Below are 24,490 nucleotides of genomic sequence, written 5' to 3'. Positions count from 1 at the left end.
GCTCCATTCTTTTTTTTTTTAAACAGGTTAACAATCAACTTCAGTAATTTCTGAGAAATGTTTCTGCCTCCCTCTTTTAATGGTATTAGATGGTTCTAAAGTTTTAATATTGAAATAAGTAAAATACACAGCTGAAATTTAAAACAAACAGTGGCTTGCCAATATCTGAATGCTCAGGAGATTAATTCCAAAAGAAAGAGGTTAAAAGGTGAGATATGACCACTCTAAAAGGTGTCCTTCCTTAATATCCCTCACTGAGATGCTACTCGGGAACATCTCATAAATATAACATGAATTACTCTGATAATACTAAATCGCATCCACCATCTGTGCACAAACAGCTCTTTTCTTTTTACAAGTAGAGGGGGAAAAAAATCAATGTGAGAAGTGTGATAAATCAGAATACTGGCATGAAAAGGCCATGCAAATAAAATTGCTGATGTACAAGAAACACGTCCACCAAGAGACATCTGGTAAAAAGCAACTTAAAGTGGAAGGAGTTTGAGAAACCATGTTGTTATGAGGGACACTCATCTTGATGGGCCTAAATTTAGACTTACCAGCTGTGTTTTGGTTTACAACTCCTTCCAATCTGCCTGCTTATAATAATAATAAAAAATTAGAAAGGCCTTCTGTGGAACACTGTTGAAAATGTGATTGGGGGAAAAGCCAGCCTATGTTGTGTTCTATAAAGGGGCATACAACACTCAATAATCTTGTTTGACATAATTTCCAGTGCTATGTAGTACATACACCCTTGTATGCATATATCATAATTTACTTATCCATTTTTCCATTTCTATTTTCTAACAGTGTTCCTTTGAATGCACTTGGACTTTTTCAGTTTTTGTGCACAATAAAGTTATATGCGGACCACAGAAGTGTTTCACATAATGTTATTTGACATAATTTTCCCCTCTAGCCAAGAAAGAAAAAAAAAAAACCTGGTATATTAGAAGAAAAAGTCTCTGTAGTTAGGCAGAGCTAAACTTAAGTTTAGATATATACTAGTTGTGTGATCCTGGTCAAGTCATGTTACTTTCCTGAAATTTAGTAACGTCAGAGAGGTCACATCTCACCTTGGATCACAGAGGACTAAGAAGAGGATAATGAAGACATTGTCTGCTTGAAAGTTTTATGTGAATTATATAAACCTTACCACAATCCCATAGAGTATGTTCTATTTCTTTCCCTTTTTTAAACCAGGTAGCAATACTATTGAGTAGGTGCCCCCTGGTTTTACCTCTTATTTTCAAATGAGGAAATAGATTAAATCACTTGTTCAAACTTTAACTGCTATTAAGTTGAGGAACCAGCATATGACCACCACCTAACTGCCAGTAAGTCAAACATTCTTGGGGTTGTCACTGAATTCAATTTTCAGTTTCCCACAAAATTAAATAGAAATCTAAAGCAACAACAAATCAATTTCTATGATTAAAATATAGTCATATAGTGGACAAAACCTAAGGAAGTACAAAAAACATTCAAGGCAGCCCAGAAGAATGAACAGATAAATTGTGGTATATGCATTCTATATATATAAACACAGCAATGAAAATCAATTACAACTTCATGTAAGTCCATTGATAAATATCATAAACTAAATATTAGGAGAAAAGAAAGCAAGTCAGAGAAGAATTCACACAGGACAACATCATTTTTTTTAAAATTCTAAAATATACAAGGTCCAAATTCACATAAATCTTTAACAAATAATACTTCAAGATACATATACAGATCTCCCTTGACTTACAATGGGGTTACATCCCAAGAAAACCAATGTAAATTGAAAATATCATAAATCAAAAATGTATTTAATACACCTCACCTATTGAACATCATAACTTAGCCTAGACTACCCTAATGTGATCAGAACACTTACATTAGCCTACAGTTGGGCAAAATTATCTAACACAAAGCCAGTTTTAAAATGTAGCACTGAATACCTCAGGTACTTTATTGAATGTTGTCTGAAAGTGAGAAGCAGAATGGCTGTATAAGTACAGATGGTGGCAAGTGTATCGGTTGTTACCCCTGGTGATCACGTGGCTGACTGGGAGCTGCGGCTCACTGCTGCTTCCTGGCACCAGGAAAGTTTATCTACCACTGCCTGAGAACAGATCAAAAATCAAAATTCAAAGTATGGTTTCTACTGAACATGTATCACTTTCGCACTGTAAAGTCTAAATATCATAGGTCAAGCCATTTTAAGTCCGGGAACATCACTTTTATGAAAACCAAATGAATGATAAAAACAAAATTCAAATTATTATTTTCTTTTAAACAGGAAAGAGAGATAATCTTGGGGAGGGCCACACGGGGAATGCAGGCATACCTCATTTTATCATGCTTCACTTTATTGCACTTCACTGATACCATGTTTTTTTACAAACTGAAGGTTTGTGGCAACTTGGCATCGAACAAGTCTATAGGTGCCATTTTTCCAACAGCATCTGCTCTCTTCATGTCTCTGTGTCACATTTTGGTAATTCTTGCAATACTATTTCAAACTTTTTCATTTTTACTATATTTGTTATGGTGATCTGTGATCAGTGATCTTTGATGTTACACTGTAATTGTTTTGGGCTGCCACAAACCACATCCATTTAAGATGGTGAACTTGACAAATGTTCGTGTTCTGACGGCTCCATCCACTGGTCTTCCCCTCTCTCTCTCCCACTCCTCCAGCCTTGCTGTTCCCTGAGATACAACAATACTGAAATTAGGTCAAGTAATAACCTTACCATGGCCACTGAGTGTTCAAGTGAAAGGAACAGTCTCAAGACTCTCACTCTAAATCAAAAGCTAGGAATGATTAGGCTTAGTGAGGAAGGCATGAGGAAAGTCAAGATGGGCTGAAAGCTAGGTCTCTTGTGCCAAACAGCCACGTTGTGAATGCAAAGGAAAAGTTCTTGAAGGATATTTAAAGTGCTACTTCAGTGAACACACAAATGATAAAAATGTGAAACAGCCTTATTGCTGGTATGGAGAAAGTGTTAGTTTTCTGGATAGAAGATCAAACCAGTCGCAACATTCCCTTAAGCCAAAAACTAATCCAGAGTAAGGCTGTAACTCTCTTCAATCCTGTGAAGGCTGAGAGAGAGGTGAGGAAGCTGCAGAAGAAAAGCCTGAAGTTAGCAGATGCTGGTTTATGAGCTTTAAGAAAAGAAGCCATCTCTATAACATAAAAGTACAAGGTAAAGCAGCAACTGCTAATGCAGAAGTTGTAGCAAACTGTCCAGAAGATCTAGCTAAGGTCATTAATGAAGGCTGCTACACCACACAACACATTTTCAACGAAGATGAAACAGCATTATATTGGAAGAAGATGCCATCTAATACTTTCATAGCTAGGGAGGAGAAGTCAATGTCTGGCTTCAAAGCTCTTCTTAATGGCTAATGCTGCTGGTGCCTTTAAGTTGAAGTCAATCCTCATTTACTATGCTGAAAATCTTACGGCCCTTAAGAATTATGCTAAATTGACTCTGCCTGTGATCTATAAATGGAACCATAAAGCCTGGATGACAGCACATCTGTTTACAACATGGTTTACTGAACATTTTAAGCCCACTGTTGAGACCTACTTCTCAGGGAAAAAAAAATTCCTCTCAAAATATTACTGCTTTGACAATGCACCTGGTCACCCAAGAGCTCTGATGGAGATATATAGTGAGATTAATGTTTTCATGCTTACTAATACAACATCCATTCATTACAGCCCATGGTTAAGGACTTTCAAGACTTTCAAGACTTTTATTGAAGAAATACATTTCACAAGGCTTTAGCTGCCACAGACAGTGATTTCTCTGATGCATCTGGGCAAAGGAAATGGAAAACCTTCTGGGAGGATTTCACCATTCTAGACGCTGCTGTGATTCATGGGAAGAGGTGAAAATATCAACAATCACAGGAATCTGGAAGAAGTTGATTCCAGCCCTCGTGGATGACTTAGAGGGGTTCAAGACTTCAGTGGAAGAAGTAACTGCAAATGTGATGGAAACAGCAAGAAAACTGGAGTTAGACGTGGAGCCTGAAGTTGTAACTGAATTGCTGCACTCTCATGATAAAACTTGAATGGGTGAGTTGCTTCCTATGGATAAGCAAAGAAGTGGTTTCCTGAGATGGAATCTACTCCTGGTGAAAATGCTATGAAGGTTGTTGACGTGACAACAAAGGATTTAGAATATTACACAAACTGATACACTTAGCTGATAAACTAGCAGCAGGGTTTGAAAGGACTGATCCAACTTTGAAAGAAGTTCTACTGTGGGTAAAATGCTATCGAACAGCATTGCATGCTACAGAGAAATCATTTGTGAAAGAGAGTCATTTGACGCAGCAAACCTCATTTTGTTGTCATTTTAAGAAACTGTCACAGCCACTCCAACCTTCAGCAACCATCACCCTGATTAGTTAACAGCCACCAACACTGAGGTAAGACCCTCAACCAGCAAAAAGGTTATGACTCACTGAAAGCTTAGATGATGTTCAGCATTTTTGAGCAGTATTTTTTAATTAAGGTACGTACAGTGTTTTTTTAGACATAATGCTACTGCACAGACTACAGCATAAACATAACTTTTACGTGCACTGAAAAAACAAACAAAAGGTGTAACTCACTTTATTGCAATATTTGCTTTATTGTGACAGTCTGGAACTGAAGCTGCAATATCTCCAAGGCATGCCTGTATCAAAATTTCAGGTTATGTCTTATTTCTTAAGCTGAGTGGTGGGTACATGAATGCACTATTATTACTGTATTACTAAGAGTCTGCAAACATTTTCCTTAGAGGGCCAGAGAGTAAATTGAGCCTTATGGGCCATCTGGTCTCTGTCACATTTACTCACCTCGGCTACTGTAGTGTGAAACTAGCAGTAGACAAGACATAAATGAATCGGTGTGGCTGTATGCCAATAAAACTTTGTTCACAAAAACAAAGCACACCAGATTTGGCCCACAGGCTACTGTTTACCCCTCTAGATACTATACAGATGGTTACATTACATATAAAGATGGAGGTAATATAGATACATATATATTCTTTTGTACACATGAAAATATTTTATAATAAAAATCATTTTCAAAGTATTTTGAAAGGTAGTTCAAGTAGGATAAGCATATATTCTTTGTCAACTCTAAATTGGAACTTGCCATCTGCCTGTACAGGAATTAAATCACTTTGTGCTGCTGTGGCTACTGACCTTCCACATCCCCTGAAGGGAATTAGGGTGGAGACCAGGAGTGAGGCACTCTGTGCCTTGGAGGATGGGCAGAACAGGTCTTCAGATAGTTAGATGTTTTCAGGAGCTGATTTTATGAGCCCAACCCTTGCATCTCCTCATATCTAGAAAAGCACTAAATCCCTACATGCTCCTCGTGACTAGCAGAAACCCCTTACAAAAAATGTGTTTGATTGCATGTACTCCTCCTTTACCAAGAATACATATATACTAATCTTCTCCCCTGCCTTTTTGGAACAATTTCTCAGAGCTATCTGGGATGCTGTCTCCCGGGATGCAGTCCCAATCTTGCCCCAAATGAACTCAACTCGCAACTCTCATGTTGTGCATTATTTTTAAGTTGACATCCTGATTATTGAAAATTGTCCATAAATTTATTTTTCAAAATTCTCTCATCAAACTTAGAAGTAAAAATTAAGTCCTCTTAACCATTGGTAGGTAGGCAGAAGGCAAATAAGTTTCAGATTTTTAGCATCTGCATTTCTTTTAGAGACTTTATTTTAACATTCAGACATAAATACACACACACTCACAAATTAATGTTTTTGGTCATCTTGAAACAGGAAGGAAGGGGCCAGGGCCTTTGAAAGAATGACATAGCCCGAGGACATGACATAAACTGATTAGAACCAAATGGGTCCAAGATGGCAGACAAGTCGACTTCCACTAGACCTTGAGCTTCAGTATATGCTCATTGTAACACATCAGCAACCTAAATGACTCTCCCACAGGCATCATGACAGTTCCAAGGCCAACCATAAGGATCAAAAAGTGGGCAGTGACCCAATTCCTAGAAACCCCCGCCCCTTCCCGAAATAGCTGGAATACTCCTCCCACTCATTACCCTAGGAAATCACCCACCCCTATAAACAATGACAACCCCATACCCTGGTGCCTTTCTCACCCTCTGAGATGGCCCACACTCTATCTGTGGAGTGTGTTTCTCTCTAAATAAATTCACTTCTTGCCTATCACTTTGTCTCTCACTGAATTCTTCCTGCGATGAGACATCAAGAACCTGAGCTTCATTAAGTCCTGAAACCAGGTGTGTGATCTCAGTTGGAAGGCCTTGGGTTTTGGCCAGGTTTGAGTCCTGGCCATGTGGGTTCAAGTCCCAATCTGGGTTTAGGCTGGGTTCAAGTCCCAATCTGAGGTGCACGGTTTCAACCTCACTAATGATTACTACATATGTAAGCAAGGACAAGTTAAAAAAACACAAGTAAAATGTTAAGACTGAAAGACAGGCGAGGCTCCCTCACTAAGCGTGTCCTTCAAACCACTGATGCACTTATATGTGTGCCTCAGAGAGATGTCATGCCACTGCATGGAAAAGACACTTAAAGCCATGAATGCTAAATCCACAAATGATAAGTCTACTAAACTTGCCTTAAAATAAGTTTGGGGTACTGAATAGATATATGAAACACAATACCAGCCAACTACTACTACTACTAATCTACTATTACAGATTCAGTCATGACAAACCAGAAGCAGAGCAAGCCAAGAAAAATAATTACACTAATCAGAACTCCTGAAGAGGTAGAAAATATGTCCTATGGGTGGGACATATTTTCCATTGTAGACCCAGCTCAGGGATGTAATAAAAAACGGTTCCTAAGAAGTGCAATCGGCTGGCTGTACGCTTAACACTTGGCTAAAATGGATCCTGCCTACAGCAAATGAAAACTACTTCCCTAAAGCAAAGTGCCATCTTTAGAGATAACTCCCCACAGAAAGCGTAGGGTTGCCTTGATATCCAGCCACACCTACAAACCTAAGTGCATTTCTGAAGAGACTTAATACATGTTATAATACGATATATCAAGAAAACTAGCAGACAGTTAAAACAGCTGTACCAAAACAAAAAACAAAAAAAAAAAAACAGCTGTACCAAGAATATTCTTATCCCCTAGTACTTCCAAATAGCCTGACAGACACTATGTGTAATGACTCACTCAAAGGGGGAACTATATACATAATATAGCATTTGAGACAATACCAGAATTTTGTCAGTAATAATCTCAATAATAATTGAAAAATGTATGCTTTAATTATTTTAAATTGAAAGTATCCCACCTCCTTAATGTTATATCCACAGTGCCTCCTTTGGCTCCATGCAATTTTTTTCCCATACTTTCCATACTTTTAACCTAAGTAAGCCCTCCTAGACTATTGTTATATTACCACAATACCCCTCCCTTAAGTATAAGCTTCTTAAATATAGGAGCACAGATATTTTTGTGAAGCTCTGAAGATCCTCACTACGAATGCAAAATGTTTATACAAGTTAAAAACATTAACCTTATATATCATAATAGCAAATATTGAGAGTTTTCTAAGTGCCAGGGACTGTGCCGTAGCACCATATACTTGCATTATTTCATTTAATCTTCTCAACAATCTGATGAAAGAAAGTGCAATTATCATCACCTGCATTGTACAGATAAATAAGCTTGTAGTATAGGGATAATACTTCTCCCCAAATCACTTATTTCTTAATTGGAAGAGCCAAGACTCCCCCACCACTACCATCACCACCACCCATACACACACACACAAAAAGCCCTTCGTATATCAGCTTTATTTCACATAACAAAGGTTCACTGAATGTCAACTATATGTCAAGCACTAGACTGGCTGGCATGGTGCCTTTCCTCATGAAGCTTACACTACAGTTGAGGGGGATGGTAATGGATAATAAACAAAGAAAAATATAGAAAAACAAGATAAGTCCAGATATAAATAAGTGTTGGTAAACAAGGGAGTAAATTCCAGAGAAAGTGGAAAGAATTGCTGCAGTAAGTGGTTAAGGCAGGGAGAGAGAGGAATGCTTTTGAGAGAGCTGTCAGGGAATGTGTCTTTAAGGAGGGGGTGAAGGGGAAGCTGAGACGAAGCGAGTATATATACTACCAACTGTAAAATAGATAGCCAGTGGGAAGTTGTTGTATAACAAAGGGAGTTCAACTCGAGAATGGAAGATGCCTTAGAGGACTGGGATGGGGAGGGTGGGGGGGACTCGAGGGGGGGGTGGGGGGGGAGTCAAGGGAGGGAGGGAATACAGGGATATGTGTATAAAAACAGATGATTGAACTTGGTGTACCCCCCAAAAAATAATAAATAAATAAATAAAATTAAAAAAAAAAAAAAAAAAAAAAAAGGAGGTGATGTGGGAAGGAGCCATCCGTGAAAAACACGGAGGGAAGAGGATTCCAATCAGGGCAACAATAATGCCTAAGGCAGGAAAGGACTTAGGATGTTGGGGGACCAGAAAGGAGGCAAATGGGTAGAACACAGGCTTTGATGAAGGTATAACCAACAAAACTTATTTTGACATTTACTGTGGCAGAATTTTAAGTATTCACATTTTTATCTCACGGGTCTTGAAAAAAGTGAAAGGAGAATTCCATGATAAATGAACGCTGCACCTGAAATCCAGAGTAAGACATCTGCTGCACAGCTAGAGGTCTTTAAAGATCTGTATGATCTTACTTAGACTATTCATGAGCACTAACCAAGAGGAGGTTCTTAACCACGACGAATGCCTTTCCATTTATCTCAATTATGCTTGGGTAGTTTCTTATCTAGTGGATATTCTTCTTTTTTGTATTTAACACTATGGGAAAAAATTTAGTCTTCCTTATTCAGAAAGGTTCAACATGCCATTTGCATATGATTTTGCCACAAAACTACTGTGGGAGTCGCTATGATTGTTCCCAACCACCCCTTGTCTTTCTATGAAATGAATATACCTCCTGGTCAATTGCCAGGTACCTTTCAGTGCCTCCTTATGGAAGGAAAATAGTTTCCCACCCCAGTGAATTTGACCAGTGACTTGCTTTGGATGCTGCCATGTGCCTGGGCTGAAGATTTGGAAACCACTGCCTGTTTCCACCAGTGCTCATATTCTTTTCCCTCTGCCACAGGAATAACATGTCCCAATTAGCATCACTCCTTTAGTCTTGATCCCAAAATGAAGAAGACACATGAAGCAGACTTGAAGCCTGGAACAGACTCTGAGTTCAGTCACAGTTAACAGATACGTACATGAGAAAGAAGTCTTTAGTGCAGGTAAGCCACTGAGATTTTGAGGCTGTTTGTACTACAGCATTATCTAATGAAACCTAACAAAAATACCATTCAACTTTCAATCAGGTTAAATACATGTAAGCATATATGTACATATGTATGTATGCACACAGATACACATACTTAACCTTCTCAGAGTTAATGCAAAAGAACAAAATAGGGATTTTTTCCCCCAATTTTGAAAATTCATAAACCAAGAGTTTACCTTTTGTTTTTGGTCATACATAATAAGGTTTCCATTTTAATTCTAAACAGAATTTCTATTCCTAATATTTCATCATAAATGAGTAAGCTCTGTTTTTCATTTTAAAGTGAAACTTTTACTTTTTAAAGTTCAAAAACTTTTAAATGATGATTAAGAATAATAAAATATTATGCTAAATGAAAGAAACTAGATACAGAAAAAAGTATGATTCCATTTATATGAAATGTCCTAAAAAGGCAAATTTACAAAGACAGAAAATAGTAGATTAGTAGTTGTCTATGGCTGGGAGTAAAAATGGATATTAACTGGAAATGGCATGACAGATTTAGGGTGGAAGATGAAAATATTCTAAAACTGGTTGGCAGTGATGGTTGTACAACTCAGCAAATTTACTAAAAAAAATCATCTACCCAAAATGGGTGAATTTTGTGGTATATAATTACACCTCAATAAAGTTAGTTAAAAACAATTAAAAAGGGGTATGTTATCCTAAAGTATTTCTCAAGGTCAAAAAAAATTTTATCAGTTTCAATTTTAAAAACTACTGATTTAACCTTCTGTTCTATCACAGATGTGTTTTATTGATTTTTATATCAGTATTTGATGACAATTTTGATTGTCTAATATATCCTTTTTTATTAATACTGTAAGTAACACTGCTTTATCTGGCATGATTGGATACATGCAGTGTCGGAGTTAATCAAATACTCTGTTTAAACAGACAAAACTTTCAAGCATATAACTTTTCATTTGTTTATTGAGACAACTTTAAAGTATATTCTTAAGTGAGTAGCTGTAAACATTAACTTTTAGTCTAATATCCTCTTTGAAAAGTGTGGGATATAACTTTAAAAAGAGATGAATAAAATAAATTTTGAACGCTACAACTGCATAACCATTGTTTCCTTTTGATCATACTAGCCACTAGTAAAACTAGCAGGCTATCAGAGTTATACTAGAGCATCTTATCAGGACCCGAAAAATGCAAAACTAAAACTCCACCTTCAAAACCCAACAGAATAAAGTATATTTTATTAAGCTCAAATCTGAAGTCTTTTAACATTATTTTCTCAAAATACTTGTAATAATTCCCCATTGCCACTGACCAATAAATAAATAAAATACTGTTATCTGCACAAAAGAACTCTACAGTTCTTCTTCCTATAGGTTCTCATGGATATTTTTTTTCTTTTGGCTATACAACATCCAATCCTGTTTCCAAACATAACACTGGGTATAGTTTCTGCTAGTGCCTGTCCCTTTCTGCCTCTGCATTTCCAGCTTTCAAATTTACTCTGTGAGCTACCATTTCATTCCTTTCCTGTCAGAGTTGATTTCCATTGCTTGCAACCAAGCCCCCTGATTGAGACAGGTGCTACTGGCTTAAAAGGATTTATTTTTTCAAGTAAAAGGAGGTTTCTAAATGATTCCCCGGGGTTTTCTTATGCTTTGTGTTTATTTCTTCTAATGAAATCTAAATAGGAGCTTTTGTCCAGGATTGAGGCTTTACATAGCTCTGTGTCATGCATCAGTAACATTTACTCACCATTTATCAAGACACGTTTGTCTTAAATTCTATTTGGTCTAGTAACCTGATTGGAAAGACCAATACAATACAAACTGAATTTACTGAAAACAGGTCATTGGCAAATTACTGTAATAATTGTGTCCATACATATGAAAAAAGGCACAGGCCATGTCATTCATTAATGTATTTATTCCATTAATATTTAGAGTTCCTGTTCATCTACCTTCAAGGACTTTAATATATTGGAGATAGACAAGCAATTCAGATTTTAGAGAAGAGAAACAAATACCTCTTCATAAGGCAACATGTAATAAGTATTATGAGATTCAAAACACAATTACGGGGAGCACAGAGTGGGAAGAAATTAATTCTAGCTGGAGAAAGAAGAAGCTCCTAGGGAAGAAGTCACTTTACAATGGGCCATAAATAACAGAAAGGATTTTGTTTTGTTGACCCAACAGTATACTGTAAGGTGCAAAAAAAAGCACTGAAGAGCCTTGTAAAAATACAGATTCCGATTCATTGGGTCTACAATGGGTGCTGAAACTGCATTTCTAACAAGCTCCCAGGTGATCCAATAGATTCATGGAATGTACTTTGAGTACTAAAGCAGGGTGCAGGGGGAAGGTGGAGGCAAGGAGAGTCAGGGTATAGCCTAATCAGCAAGAGCGTTGAATGACACAATGTGACACTATGTTCTTTATGTTCAGAGCTGTGTACTTTGGAAACAGTTTTCTGTGAGCACACAGAACAGACTACAGGCAAAACATGAGAAGAAAGAAGACCTTATGAGGCTATTTTAATGGTTCTCAAATGTAACCACAATACTACTTGGAGCAGTGGGAGCAAGATGAAGGCACTAATTCCAGAGATACCAAGATAAAACCAACTGGGACACCAGATATGTTGCAGACAGGAAGCGTGAGTACAAGGAATAAATAGAAGGTAAGACCTAGTGTTTTATGCTAGATATCTGAGAAATTGTCACATCATTAGCAGAGAATCAAATGGAAACGATAACAGGTGTGGGAAGAGAAATACAAGAATTAGGGATGGAGAACCATAGTTCAGTTTGGAAATGAAACTGCAGGGATGAGTTGAGGGGATGAGTAGGACCACCTAATTAAGGCTTTCCATTGCTCCTGTGGTTAAATTCAGCAAGTTAAAATTCCATTTCCATCTTAATAGCGGGAAGGGACAGTGCAACTGTTACACCCTCTTCTCCTCTGGGACAGTTAGTCATCCAGCTTGTGCTAGAGCATTTTTAGTGACAGAATTTAAGGCCTAGCTGAGTAATCCCTTTCATTTTGGAAGCTTCAATTAGAAAACTATTCCATAAACTGACCAAAAACTGATCTCTGCGTATTTTTGACCTAATGGTTCTAGTTTTCCCCTTCAAAACTACAAACATTGAATCCACCTAGATCATAACTACTCTTCATAAAGGTTTTTAAAAGAAGTAGCCTAACTCTTTTCCAAGCTAAACTACATTTTGTTCTTCCCAGCCTTTCTTCACAGCTGCCAGAACATATCATCAGTGAAACCCCTTAGTTTATTCTCCTTCACGACAGCAAATGCATGGCGAGACGGTTACTACTACAGCCCTCCGCACTTCTTGTGCCAATGGAAGACAGCGCTGATGGATCCAAGCCCTCTTTCTGCTAAGCCCAGCCTAGATCTAAGGCTCTATCTCAAAACAGCATTCCAAAGAATCAGGGTACTGGTATCAGCAGATGACATCATATCCCTTTGCCATTTTCTGACATAACTCCCCTTTAAAGTACAGAGTGTGGAATGGAACTTAAGTTGCATGGATAGTTCCAATTATAGTACAATTAATACTCCATATGACCTTAAAAATATGTTGTTTGTTCAGATTCACTATATACCTTGTCATGTGAATGTATTGATCATTCGGTCACTGAAAATCACTGGGAATGTTTATACATAAAATGGTCTTATACAAGGTCTCTCCAAACTTATCCTGCAAGTTCCCTGTTTGTTTTCATTCTATTGTTGACCATATATGCTCACTCATCCGGAGAACTTGAGGATTTTTCACCTTCTTTCTGCTTCACTTACCTACTCTTCCTCCCCTGGGAGGAATATAAGAGTACTTAACATATAATAAGGCTGTGACGATAGACAGTAGAGCTTCTAGTGGGAGGAATAGAAATAGTCCTGGATCAGCCCTGTTTTCCTTTACTTTATAGGTTCCTCTTTTTTTTTTAACCATCAAAAGGTAAGACTCACTGACGCAGGATCAGTATGAAGGTGAGAGAAAGGGGAACACATGACTTGCCTGCTGTAATCCTGTATTCTAGATTTTAGGTGAGACAATTGAGAATGCATACACACACACACACTACACATATATACATACCTAGAAACATTCACTATGCTTACACACTCTACATGCACACACATACGTGTGTGTATACATACACATTCACGTATGCCCACACTACACACGCACACGTACCTATGTAAATACTGTGTGTTTTATATATTTCCGTACAGATTACCAAGGTAGGAAACCACTCATTCATTCGAGGATATTTCTTGAATGAATCCAAGCTAGTAATAAAATATTAATTTGTTGAGACCTGTATCTCAAATTGGTAGCCACTAGCCACAGATGGCTATTTAAATGTAAATGTAAATTAATTCAAATTAAACAATTAAACACTCAGTTCCTCAGATGTACTAGTTACAATTCAAGTGCTCAAAAGGCACATGTGGCCAGTGGCTGCCACATTAAACAGACAGATCTGGAATATGCCCATCACCGTGTTCTTTCTGGACAGCAGGATCCTACTGGGGCTGCATATAACTGATCAATACTCAAGAGGGTTTACTGAGGGCCAGGCACTGTGTATAAGCTCTTTACATATAGTAAGTCATTTAATCCTCACCTTTATTATTTGCCCTCAACTTACAGGTGAAAACTCTAAGGCACTGAGAGGTTAAGTAACTTGCCAAAGGAAATAAAGCTAGTAAGCAGTGCAGCCAGGATTTCAAATACAGGCAGCGTAGCTACAGTCTCTGCTCCTAAATACTAAGCTTATGTCTTGCTATATTTTTATTTACAATGATGAGTAGAGCTTTCTTCAAGACTTCATCTTTATCCCAATCAAACTGCACAGTCTGCTTTTAAACCCAGTATTCCAATTTATCAAAAGATCTGGAAGACTGATTATGTGATACAGACTATTAGCTTTTGTTAGTTTCTACTGCTGTCTAACAAACCATCCCAAGACAATTTGTTTTTATTTTATTATGCACACTGGTTTACTGGGTCAAGAATTCTGACAGGATACAGCAGAAATGGGTTATCTCTCCTCCATTATATGTGTGGCCTCAGCTGAGAAGATCTGATGCCTCAATGCTGGGGACTGACATCATCGTTAGACATCTTCACTCACAAGTTAGTCATTTAATGCTGGATGGTGCTGGAGACTTCAGCTGAGGCTGCTGATTGGAGCATTTACATGTGGCCTCTCAACGTAATCTGGAGAGGTTACGTTGAGAGGTCACATGTAAATGCTCCAATATGGAGGCCTTAGGTTGTATTTCTTACGTAGCAAATCCAAAAAGCACAGTGTCCTCACAATATGGAGGCCTTAGGTTGTATTTCTTATGTGGCAAATCCAAAAAGCACAGTGTCCCACTGAACAAAGCAGAGCCTGCATTTCCTTTCATGATATGGCCCTGGAAGTCACACAGCAGCATTGCCACCACATTCCACTGGTCAAAGCAGTCACAATCCCACCCAGATTCAATGAGCGGGGCATAGATCCCATCTCTTGCTAGGAAGGTGGCAGGTCACATTATAGAAGAGCATATGGGATGGGAGGTAATGATGTGGCTGTCTTTATCCAGTTGTTCTCCACACTTCTGTAGTACTAGGTATCATGCTGGTTATTCTCTCCTTTCACTCCCATCCATCTATTCTCGGTGACCTAGGAGGCTGACCCCTATGGATAATATAACCTGAGCACCTTGCTTACTGGAGGCCAAAAGTGGACATCCAAGAGCAGCAGGAGAGGAGCTGAGGGAATATATTCCCTATTTCCTCCCTGCTTTGGGACCACACTTCAGGCAGTGGCAGGTTCTAGCTACATCTCTGTGTAAACACAGCTCATGTGGAAGTGGCCTCTTCTCCATAGCTGCAACTCTCCTTGGGTTCCAGAAACACTATTTCCATTTCTCTCTCTTTAGAACTAGGGGTGCAATGGCTTTTTGCTACTGCAAGTCTCTCAGTGCCTCAGTACCCTTTCTTTGCTCCTGAAATTTGCCCAAAATGCTATAAATAGTTCTTGCATTAAACTCTCTTCATTTAAATCACTGACGAGAATTCTGCTTCTTATCATGGCCATGACTAATAGAGGCAAACAATAGGAACTAAATAAAGATGGTTCAGAGAACAAATGTGAAAAATTAATAATCAGACTTCCAATATCTTTTTCAAGTATTTGATAGAACTGTTGAATAGTATAATTGTCCCTCCATCACTACATTGAATTGCCTGATTGATAGAGATCATATATATATATATATATGTATATATATGAGCTGGATGTCTGAACAACTATAGCTCATTATTCTTTCAAAAATAAGCTTTTCTACAAAAATATGAGTGACTCCTTCAAAGGCTTGCTCAAATATATACATTGTTATATTTCTGATTTACCATAAAAACAATCTTAGTTTTCCACCATTCTTATTAAAAATGATCACCTCCTTCTTTTCAAAGTGTTTATACTAAATATACTAAATAGTTCTGTTGCTTTGATAGCTTTGTTGGAGCTTGAAATTAAGCCTACTTATCTATACCTTCCAGAACTTCCTTCCTGCACCATTATTCTAAAAAATAATTTTTACCCCTCTTTAGCTTTTGAGCACCAAGCCTGCATACTATGCCTTCTCGAAGTCGATTAGTGGTGATGAGGTTAATTACATCTGTAAATTCCCTGATTATCCTAAATGATATAGCTCTCACTTTTAAATGGTCCTGAACACCATTTAAAAGGCCAATAATAAGAGCTATTATTTACTAAGCAACAAATAAGCATCTCAGTGTTTCACTGTGACCTATTTACCTATGCTCTGTTTCAACTGCTGTTTCTTCTATACATTACAATATTTAATAAAAACAAAGGCAGTTTATTTTAATATATTATTTTCCCCCCAAAAGGAGGACTTTTTCTTTTAATTGTAGACAAGTTTGCCCTTTTTCTTTAGGTAAATTTTTTGCAAGCCTCATCTCATTTTGGCCCAATTCTAAAACTATTCTTACACTATTGTTCCATTTTTTATCCTTTTTCTTTTCCTTTTTTCAAATTATCAGTTATGTTCTCCTACCTTCCACATCTATTCTTGTTCTTTTAAGTCAGTATCTCTGCATTCCCTATGCTCTGTTGGGAGTTGGCATCATTTTCTCCTAACTCGATTATTTGAAAACTCAGAACATTACTTTGTTTTACTTTCCATCTCTCTTGATTTATATTGTCATTTAGAGTTTCTGTCACATCTTCTAACTGGACTCCAAGACTGTTATAACAAGAACTGAATCTTGTATTTCTTTTTTTCCAAAGAATCCTTAGCACAGCATCTTACACAAAAATACTTAACATGTATTTACTAGGTACTTGCAATGTACTGTGAGGGGAAAAAAAAAAAGAATACGTATAAGCCAAAGAACTCATTCTTTAAAAAGCTTCTGATCTGCAAACGTATCCTGATAAACCACAGTAACAAAATGAAGGATGAAAATCATATGATCATCTCAATAAAGAAAAAGCATTTGACAAAATTCAACATCCATTTATGATAAAAATTCTCAACAAAGTGGGTATAGAGGGAACATACCTCAACATAATAAAGGCCATATATAACAACCCCCCAGCTAACATATACAGTGGCGAAAAACTGAAAGATTTTCCTCAAAGATCAAGAATAAGACAAGGTTGCCCACTCTTGCCACTTTTATTCAACACAGTATTGAGAGTCTTAGCCATAGTAACCAGACAAAAAGAGGTAAAAGTCACTCAAATTGAAAAGGAAAAAGTAAAACTATGACTGTCTGCACATGACATGATACTATATATAGAGAAACCTAAAGAAGCCACCAAAAAACTACTGGACCTAATAAATGAATTCATTAAAGCTACAGGATACAAAAATCAACATACAGAAATCTGTTGTGTTTCTATACACTAATAATGAACTATTAGAGAAATTAAGAAGATAATTCCACTTACAATCACTTAAAATATATATATATCCAGAAATAAATTTAACCAAGGAGGTGAAAGACCTATACTTTGAAAACTATAAGACACTGATCAAAGAAACTGAAGACAACATAAATAAATGGAAAGACATACCATGCTCATGGATTGGAAGACTTCATATTGTTAAAAATGTCCATACTTGAGAGAGTAGCATAGACATATATATACTACCAATTGTGAAATAGTGGGAAGTTGCTGTATAACAAAGGGAGATCAACTGGATGATGGGTGATGCCTTAGAGGGCTGGGACTGGGAGAGTGGGGGGGGGGAGAGTCGTGGGAGGGAGGGGAAATGGGGATACGTGTATAAATACAGCTGATTCAGTTTGGTATACCTCATAAGCTGGTACAAGAGTATAAAGCAATTATATTCCAATAAAGAGCTTAAAGGAAAAAAAAAAATGTCCATACTACCCAAAGCAATATACAGATTCATGCAAGCCCTATCAAAATACAAATGGCATTTTTCACAGAACTGGAAATAATCCTAAAATTTGTATGGAGTCACAAAAGACCTTGAATAGCCAATGCAATCTTAAGAAAGAGGAACAAAGCTGAAGGCATCATGCTTTCAAACTATGCTACAAAGCAATAGTAATCAAAACAGTATGGTACTGACACAAAAACAGACACACAGATCAATGGAACAGAGTAGAAAGCCCAGAAATAAACCCATGCTTATGTGGTCAATTAATTTATGAAAAGGGAGACAAGAATATGTAGTGGGGAAAAAACAGTCTGTTCAATAGACAGTGATGGGAAAACTGGACAGCTACATGCAAAAGAATGAAACTGGACCACTTTCTTATACCAACAAAAGAAGTAAACTGGACTTCCTAGGTGGCGCAGTGGTAAAGAATCTGCCTGCCAATGCAGGGGACACGGGTTTGAGCCCTGCCCTGGGAAGATTCCACATGCCACGGAGCAACTAAGCCCATGCGCCTTAAAAAAAAAAAAAAAAAAAAGAAGTAAACTCAAGACTAAAGACTTAAATGTAAGACCTGAAACCATAAACTCCTAAAAGAAAACAAAGGCAGTTGCTCCTTGCTCTTTGACATTGGTCTTAGCAATATTTGGGGGCATCTGTCTCCTCAGGCAAGTGCAACAAAAGCAAAACTAAACAAATGGGACTATATCAAACTAAGAAGCTTTTGCACAGCAAAGAAAGCCATCAACAAAATGAAAAGGCAACCTACTGAATGGGAGAAATTTTTTGTAAGCGATATATCTGATAAGGGTGTTAAAATCCAAAATATATAAAGAACTCATACAACTCAATAAAAAATGAACAATCATGAAAAAGAAAATAAACAAAACAAAACAAAAAAGAACAAAAATCCAATTAACTTCATTGTACAGCAGAAATTAACACATTGTAAAACAACTATGCTCCAATAAAAATTTTTAAAAAATGGGTAGAAGACCAGAATAGACAATTTTCCAAGGAAGACATACAGATGGCCAGAAGACAAATGAAAAGAATGTTCAACATCACTAATCACCAGCGAAATGCAAATCAAAACCATAATATGACATCAACTCGTACCTGTCCAAATGGCTATTATCAAATGAACAACAAAAAACAAGTGTTGGTAAAAATGTGGAGAAAAGGGAACCCTTGTACACTACTGATGGGAATGTAAACTGGTACAGTCACTATGGAAAACAGTATGAAGGTTTCTCAAAAAATTAAGAACAGAACCACCATATGATCCAGCAGTCCCACTTCTGAGTATTTATCAGAAGAAATGGAAACTAATTCAAAAAGATATGTGCATGTCTATGTTCACTACAGCATTACTTACAACAGCCAAGATATGGAAGCAATCTAAGTGTCCACTGACAGATGAACAAAGAAGATGTTGTGCGTATGTACATAACTGAATATTACTCAGCCATAAAAAAAGAATAAAATTTTGCCACCTACAACAACATAGATGGACCTAGAGGGTATGATGCTAAGTGAAATAAGTCAGAAAGAGAACGACAAATACTTTATGATTTCATTTATATGTAGAATATAAAAAACAGAATGAACAAACAAAACAAAACAGAAACAAGACTCAAAGAATAAAACTGGTAGTTTGGAGGAGGGAGGAGGAAATAGGTTAAGGGGATTAAGAAGTGCAAACTTCTAGTTATAAAACAGTCAGGTATGTAACATACAGCATAGAGAATATAGTCAGTAATACTGCAGTAACTTTCTAATGGTGACAGATGGTTACTAGACTCATCATGGTGATCAATTCATAATGTATTGATATATAAATGTCAAATCACTACATCATACACCTGAAACTAATACAGTATATCAACTATACTTCCATTAAAAAAAAGAGAAAAAGAAAAAGCTTCTGGATGGGGACACAGTATATACACTCACAAATAATCTAAGGAAATAAGCGACTACAACTGTAAATATGAAAATGGGCAATCTCAGAGTACTAAACCATAACGTTAGTATACTTCAGAAGTAATAGTTGATACCATCTCACGGTAGGCTGGACAGTGGCAGAGTTCTACGGAGGAGCAGGCTAAAAAGGGAGTAGTAGAGATAGTAGGCCAAATGAAGACGACTTTCTTAAATTTGCTCGTCTAACTGTGGTTAATGGTTAAAAAATTCAACTTACTAAAATACAAGCAGGCAGGACCCACACACTTGGATCCACCCTACTGGTCAGTGTTATATAACTACTTAGAAAAAATTAAGACCCTGTTCATAGCCATATAGGTTAAGGTAAAGATACAATATTGCACATTATTATATGTGCTGCTTAATAAAGCAGTGTTAAGTATGTTGCTGAAGCTTACATCCTTTGAAAACAGAATACAAAATTACAAACACAAAATTAAGTGGAAAAACAATTTTTTTATTTAGACAGAGAAAAATCTCAACAACTGATCGGAGCCATAGAGTTCTAGATTCCTTTCTTCTGAGATAGCTTTAGGCAATTTACCAGAAAGGCTTAGTTAGAAATGCTTCTGGCTACAACCTGTCATTCCCTTCCCACCTAGAACCTATACAACTCCCAGTAACTTAACATTTTTCAGAGGCCTAAGCAAACAGCCCAAGCTTAAATGTCATTAACTTCACCTAAGACCTGCCTCTGACTACAGCGGCTCATAAAAACAGCGACTTAGTGGAGGCTGGGACACTGAGAATCTGGGGAAAGAGAAACCACGTGACAAATGTAAACCCTCCCAGACGATTCTGATATGCAATTGCCACTCCCTACATTCTCCCCGCACCCCCTCCCCTGAAGATTCACAGTGCAGAGTGCCAGACACTAATACTCACAGCCTAATGGTATCTTTGAAGGCAATATAAACAAGAACTGGCCAACTGTCCTTGATCTGAACATAATGTATGTGTGGAACATAAAAAGGCAGTGTAAACTTTTTACAAGTGAACATAAAATAATTCCATTCTTTTACAATTTAAACACACTGAAAGGTCAAGTGACTTCATCAAGGATACAAAACTGATATTCTGAACATCCCGAATACAACTGTGCCTAACATTTCATTTAATCCTAAAGCGGAAAAAAAGGGGGGAGTTTTACATATTCCTCTTTGGGGTCAGAGCACGCGTGTTCCCTTTCGAACTTCTCTCCCAGAATAAAGCAGTGGTGAAGTTTGTTGCTTTCCTTAACACCTCAAGGTAACAATTACCTACTGCACAGGCTTCTTAGTAACTAATACAATGTTCCCATCTCAACTCGTCTTCCACCAGCAGCAAGGAGAGAAGCTGCAGTGGCTTCTCTCTTCCCACCCCGCCCCCCGAAATTTACAACTACCAGGCTACACGCACTACAAGCCTGCCAGTAACCCGAGTTAATTTCTCTCCAACTGTCCTACAAGTTCAGAGGGCCCTTTGGTCCTAGATTTCCCTGGGTTTAAGGTTTAAAAACGAAAGCGCTGGCTTTGGCTTGGGTGGCAGCTATTTGAAAATTCTGACTATTTAAAAAATCCTGAGCTCCGCAGCGCAAGAGCTTCTCTGCTGGACACACGAACCGTTTTCTCCTGAAGAGGGATTCCCTCACGCCTCTTCCCACCGGACTTGAGACTCACGTCCGGCGCCACCCAAGCCTCCAATCCACAACCAGCAACAACACTAAATCAAGAAGAATTTCTCTAGACTCGCTCCCAGAGTTCGGGGCTGGCTGCGCCCGGAAAGAAGCTGCCAGGGGCGGGGGCGCTTTCGGGCCACTGCCTCCCGGGTTCGGGCACTGTCCCTGGAAATGTCCGCGTCAGAGAAGGAGAAAGGGGAAAGGGGGGAAATAGCACAACTTTGCAGACTCCACGAAGCCACAGCCCTACCGAGCGTAAGGTCAAAGGGCAGACGAGACAGCCGCTGCTGTTCGGGACCCACGGGAGGCAGCCCCGGGGGCCGACAGCCGCCACGCGGGGTCCGGCGGCCGGGGGAGACCCCCCCCACCCTCGGCTCCGAGCCTGCAGCGGGGCCGGCCGAGCGCGCTGGGGCGGCCGCCGCACGGCGGGGCCAACTCCCGGAGTTGACTTGCAACTTTCCCGGGACGCGCCGCCGCGCAGCCCTCACCTTACTGAACACCTCCAGGTCGTCCTCGTCCTCGTCCAGATCCAGCACCTCGGCCTGCAGGAGGGCGGAGGAGCCGCTGCTGCCGGGGAGGGGGGCGTCGCCCCCCGGGCTCTCTCCGCCGGCGCCCCCAGCCGGGAGGCCCGAGGAGCGCGCCTGAGATGCCCGGCGCTCGCCCTCCATCCCGAGAGTGCGCGCCCCGCAGGCCGCCGCCGCCAGCCCGGCTCCCCCGAGCGTGCCCATTGGCTCCCGCGCATCCTGCACCTCCCCGGCCGGCCCCGCTCCAGCCCCACGTCCGCTGCGCAGACGCGGAACTGCCGGGGCGAACGTGGGGCCCGGGCTCATCCCCACCTGGCCCGGGGCCTGCCGGAGGCAAAGGGGCGGGGCTCTTGGACTCGGGCTAGGGTGGGGCCAGGGACGTGTCCCCCGAAGGTAGGAGGGGAGCGTCCTCGCTCGGACCTGGCTGCGGGGCTGCCCTGCGAGGGCTTCCACGGGGCGGGGGTCTGGGCAGCGACGGAGCGAACCATGAACTTCAGAGGATCCACAGCGGGGCTGGAAAGCAGCCGACCCATGTCGCCAAGAGAAAAAGCCAATACTGTATTTCCTGTATTTTAATGGTTGCCTTTTTTCTTGGTTGTGGTTTTCGAGTCCGTCTTTTCCTAAGGCTAATGCAGAAACTCCTCTGTTTTGTAATTGATTTTTGACCCAGTGACCGGACTGTGTGGGCATTTCACTGCCAGGCCAGGGAAGTTGGATTTAAAAACTACTTTCAGCCACTTTCAAGTGTATGTTTACTCCTGGAAGTCTTCCTGAAGTCAATGAGCAAGACTGTTACTAAGACTCCAGGACAACGAGCAGGACTGGACATTGCCACCAAGAAATAATTTTCAGTCTTTATGCTGCCAGTGCAAAACTGTAATTACTTAGTTGTTCACTGCTTATTATTAAAAAAAAAAAAAAAACTAAATTCCAAAAATAATGGAAAATTGAATGCAAATTGATACATTTGGAACTATCTTCAGGTTTTATTACTTAGTTGCCTCAGCCCCAGCTCTTTTCTCCCATCAGCCAGGAAAGAACATCCAAGAACTTTGCACATAGGGAAGAAGCTAATTCTGACTTGATTTCTAAACCCTCTCCTGGCAAAATATTTAGCCGGATGTTTAAAACTTTTAACTTAGGAAAAAAATTAAAGACATATGTAAGAGAATTTCTCTTTCTAATTAGTGGACAAAGCCTTAATAATATGTTCCCTTTTAACCGTTCATATTGGTTTCAGTTCATATACGCACTTCTTCAGTCAAGCTGGTCTCTCTGCTGAATGAATATCCAGTCTCCTTCCTATGCTTTATGGTTCCTGTACCCAAAATGCCATGTCCTGCCCATCCTTCAGAAATTAACTATAATCCCGTCTTTCAGGAAGACTTTCAGATTGACACAATGTTCCCAATTTAACATTTAATTTTATTTCATGTTATAGATTGTATTTATTTCATGTAAATACCTTACATTCCTTAGAAATAACATTTTAAACTTAGGGATCACATTACTTATTAATAAACCACAGTAGCAGATGTACTCACTTAAAAAGGCTCTCTGCTAAGGTATACAAAGAATACAGTTTATTAAAAGACTATTTTTTTCCTAAGCTCATTCTGGCTAGTGAGGAAGTTTCAAGTTTTTCAAAGTGCAGTCTGAACCAGGAAAATTTTAAGGATACTGTGACTCACAGAATTGCCAGAAAGCATAGAGACAGACTTAGAAAATGGGCAGAACAAACCAAGACTATACAGATTGGGTCACAGCCACACCCATGTCACAGAACTAATAGTGCAGACATGGCTGCCACCACTACTGAGCACCGGATGCCACAACCCTTCCACATACTGCCATTGACAGTGATGGCACTGTACTCCAGGTTCTGACACCAAGATGGGTACCACAGCTGCCTCTGACAACTGCCTTTGCTATTACTACCACAAAATTACCCACAATCCTGTTTCTCTGTTTCAATTATTCTAGTTTCAAAACCCTGAGGGGTAGATATGCTCGGCCCACCTGGCTCAGTCCCACAGAAATTTCAAAGGCAAATTAGATTTCTAAGCATAGAAAGGCCATATTGATACTGGTCAGCCAAAAAAGAAAAAAAAAAGGAAAAAGGAAAAAAATCCCTATGATAATTCATTCCTTTGGCTGCCCAACGTTAAAATCACATTTGTTCACATACTTTTTTCCCCCATTCCTGCTAAATATAGTTCAGCTGTGCCTCAAGCACCTGGGAATATAGTCCTCAGCTCCCGAAAGGAAGAAAATCCAAACCTACTCATTATTGGTGTAGCACCAAGTCTAATGTGTCTATTCCTTCTGTAGTTCTGCTGTAATTCTGTTGATATTTTACAACTGATGGACTAAATTTTTTAATTTAATTTCCAACATGCCATGCTTGCTTATTCAGTGGTATGAAAGATATTAAATTGCTACATAAGAGTTCCAGCTTCCCATTAAATGGGCTCATCACTGGATTCTTTAATGGAAGAGTTCTTATTTGGGTACTAAATTCTCTCAATCATCATAGT

General features: G+C 39.0%; 1 protein-coding gene across 5 annotated transcripts in view; it reads right to left on the bottom strand.

Moving 5' to 3' along the window:
• SNX7 (sorting nexin 7) overlaps positions 1–22,254 on the bottom strand; it is a 99,900-nt gene extending 77,646 nt beyond the window's left edge. For 3 of the 5 annotated variants that reach the window (XM_057718526.1, XM_057718504.1, XM_057718513.1), the window contains exon 1: positions 21,918–22,254. In XM_057718526.1, coding sequence (XP_057574509.1) covers positions 21,918–22,157 — 240 coding nt within the window. In that variant the 5' untranslated portion in view covers positions 22,158–22,254. The remainder of the gene's footprint in view (positions 1–21,917) is intronic. The other 2 variants (XM_057718520.1, XM_057718498.1) reach the window with 2 other exon arrangements.
• Between the last annotated feature and the right edge of the window lie 2,236 nt (positions 22,255–24,490).

This window comes from Hippopotamus amphibius, chromosome 1 (genome assembly GCF_030028045.1).
Source record: "Hippopotamus amphibius kiboko isolate mHipAmp2 chromosome 1, mHipAmp2.hap2, whole genome shotgun sequence".
In the NCBI taxonomy this organism is placed as follows: Eukaryota; Metazoa; Chordata; class Mammalia; order Artiodactyla; family Hippopotamidae; genus Hippopotamus; species Hippopotamus amphibius.
Note: the sequence above shows the minus strand (reverse complement) of the source record. Positions and strands in the feature narration are given on the sequence as shown.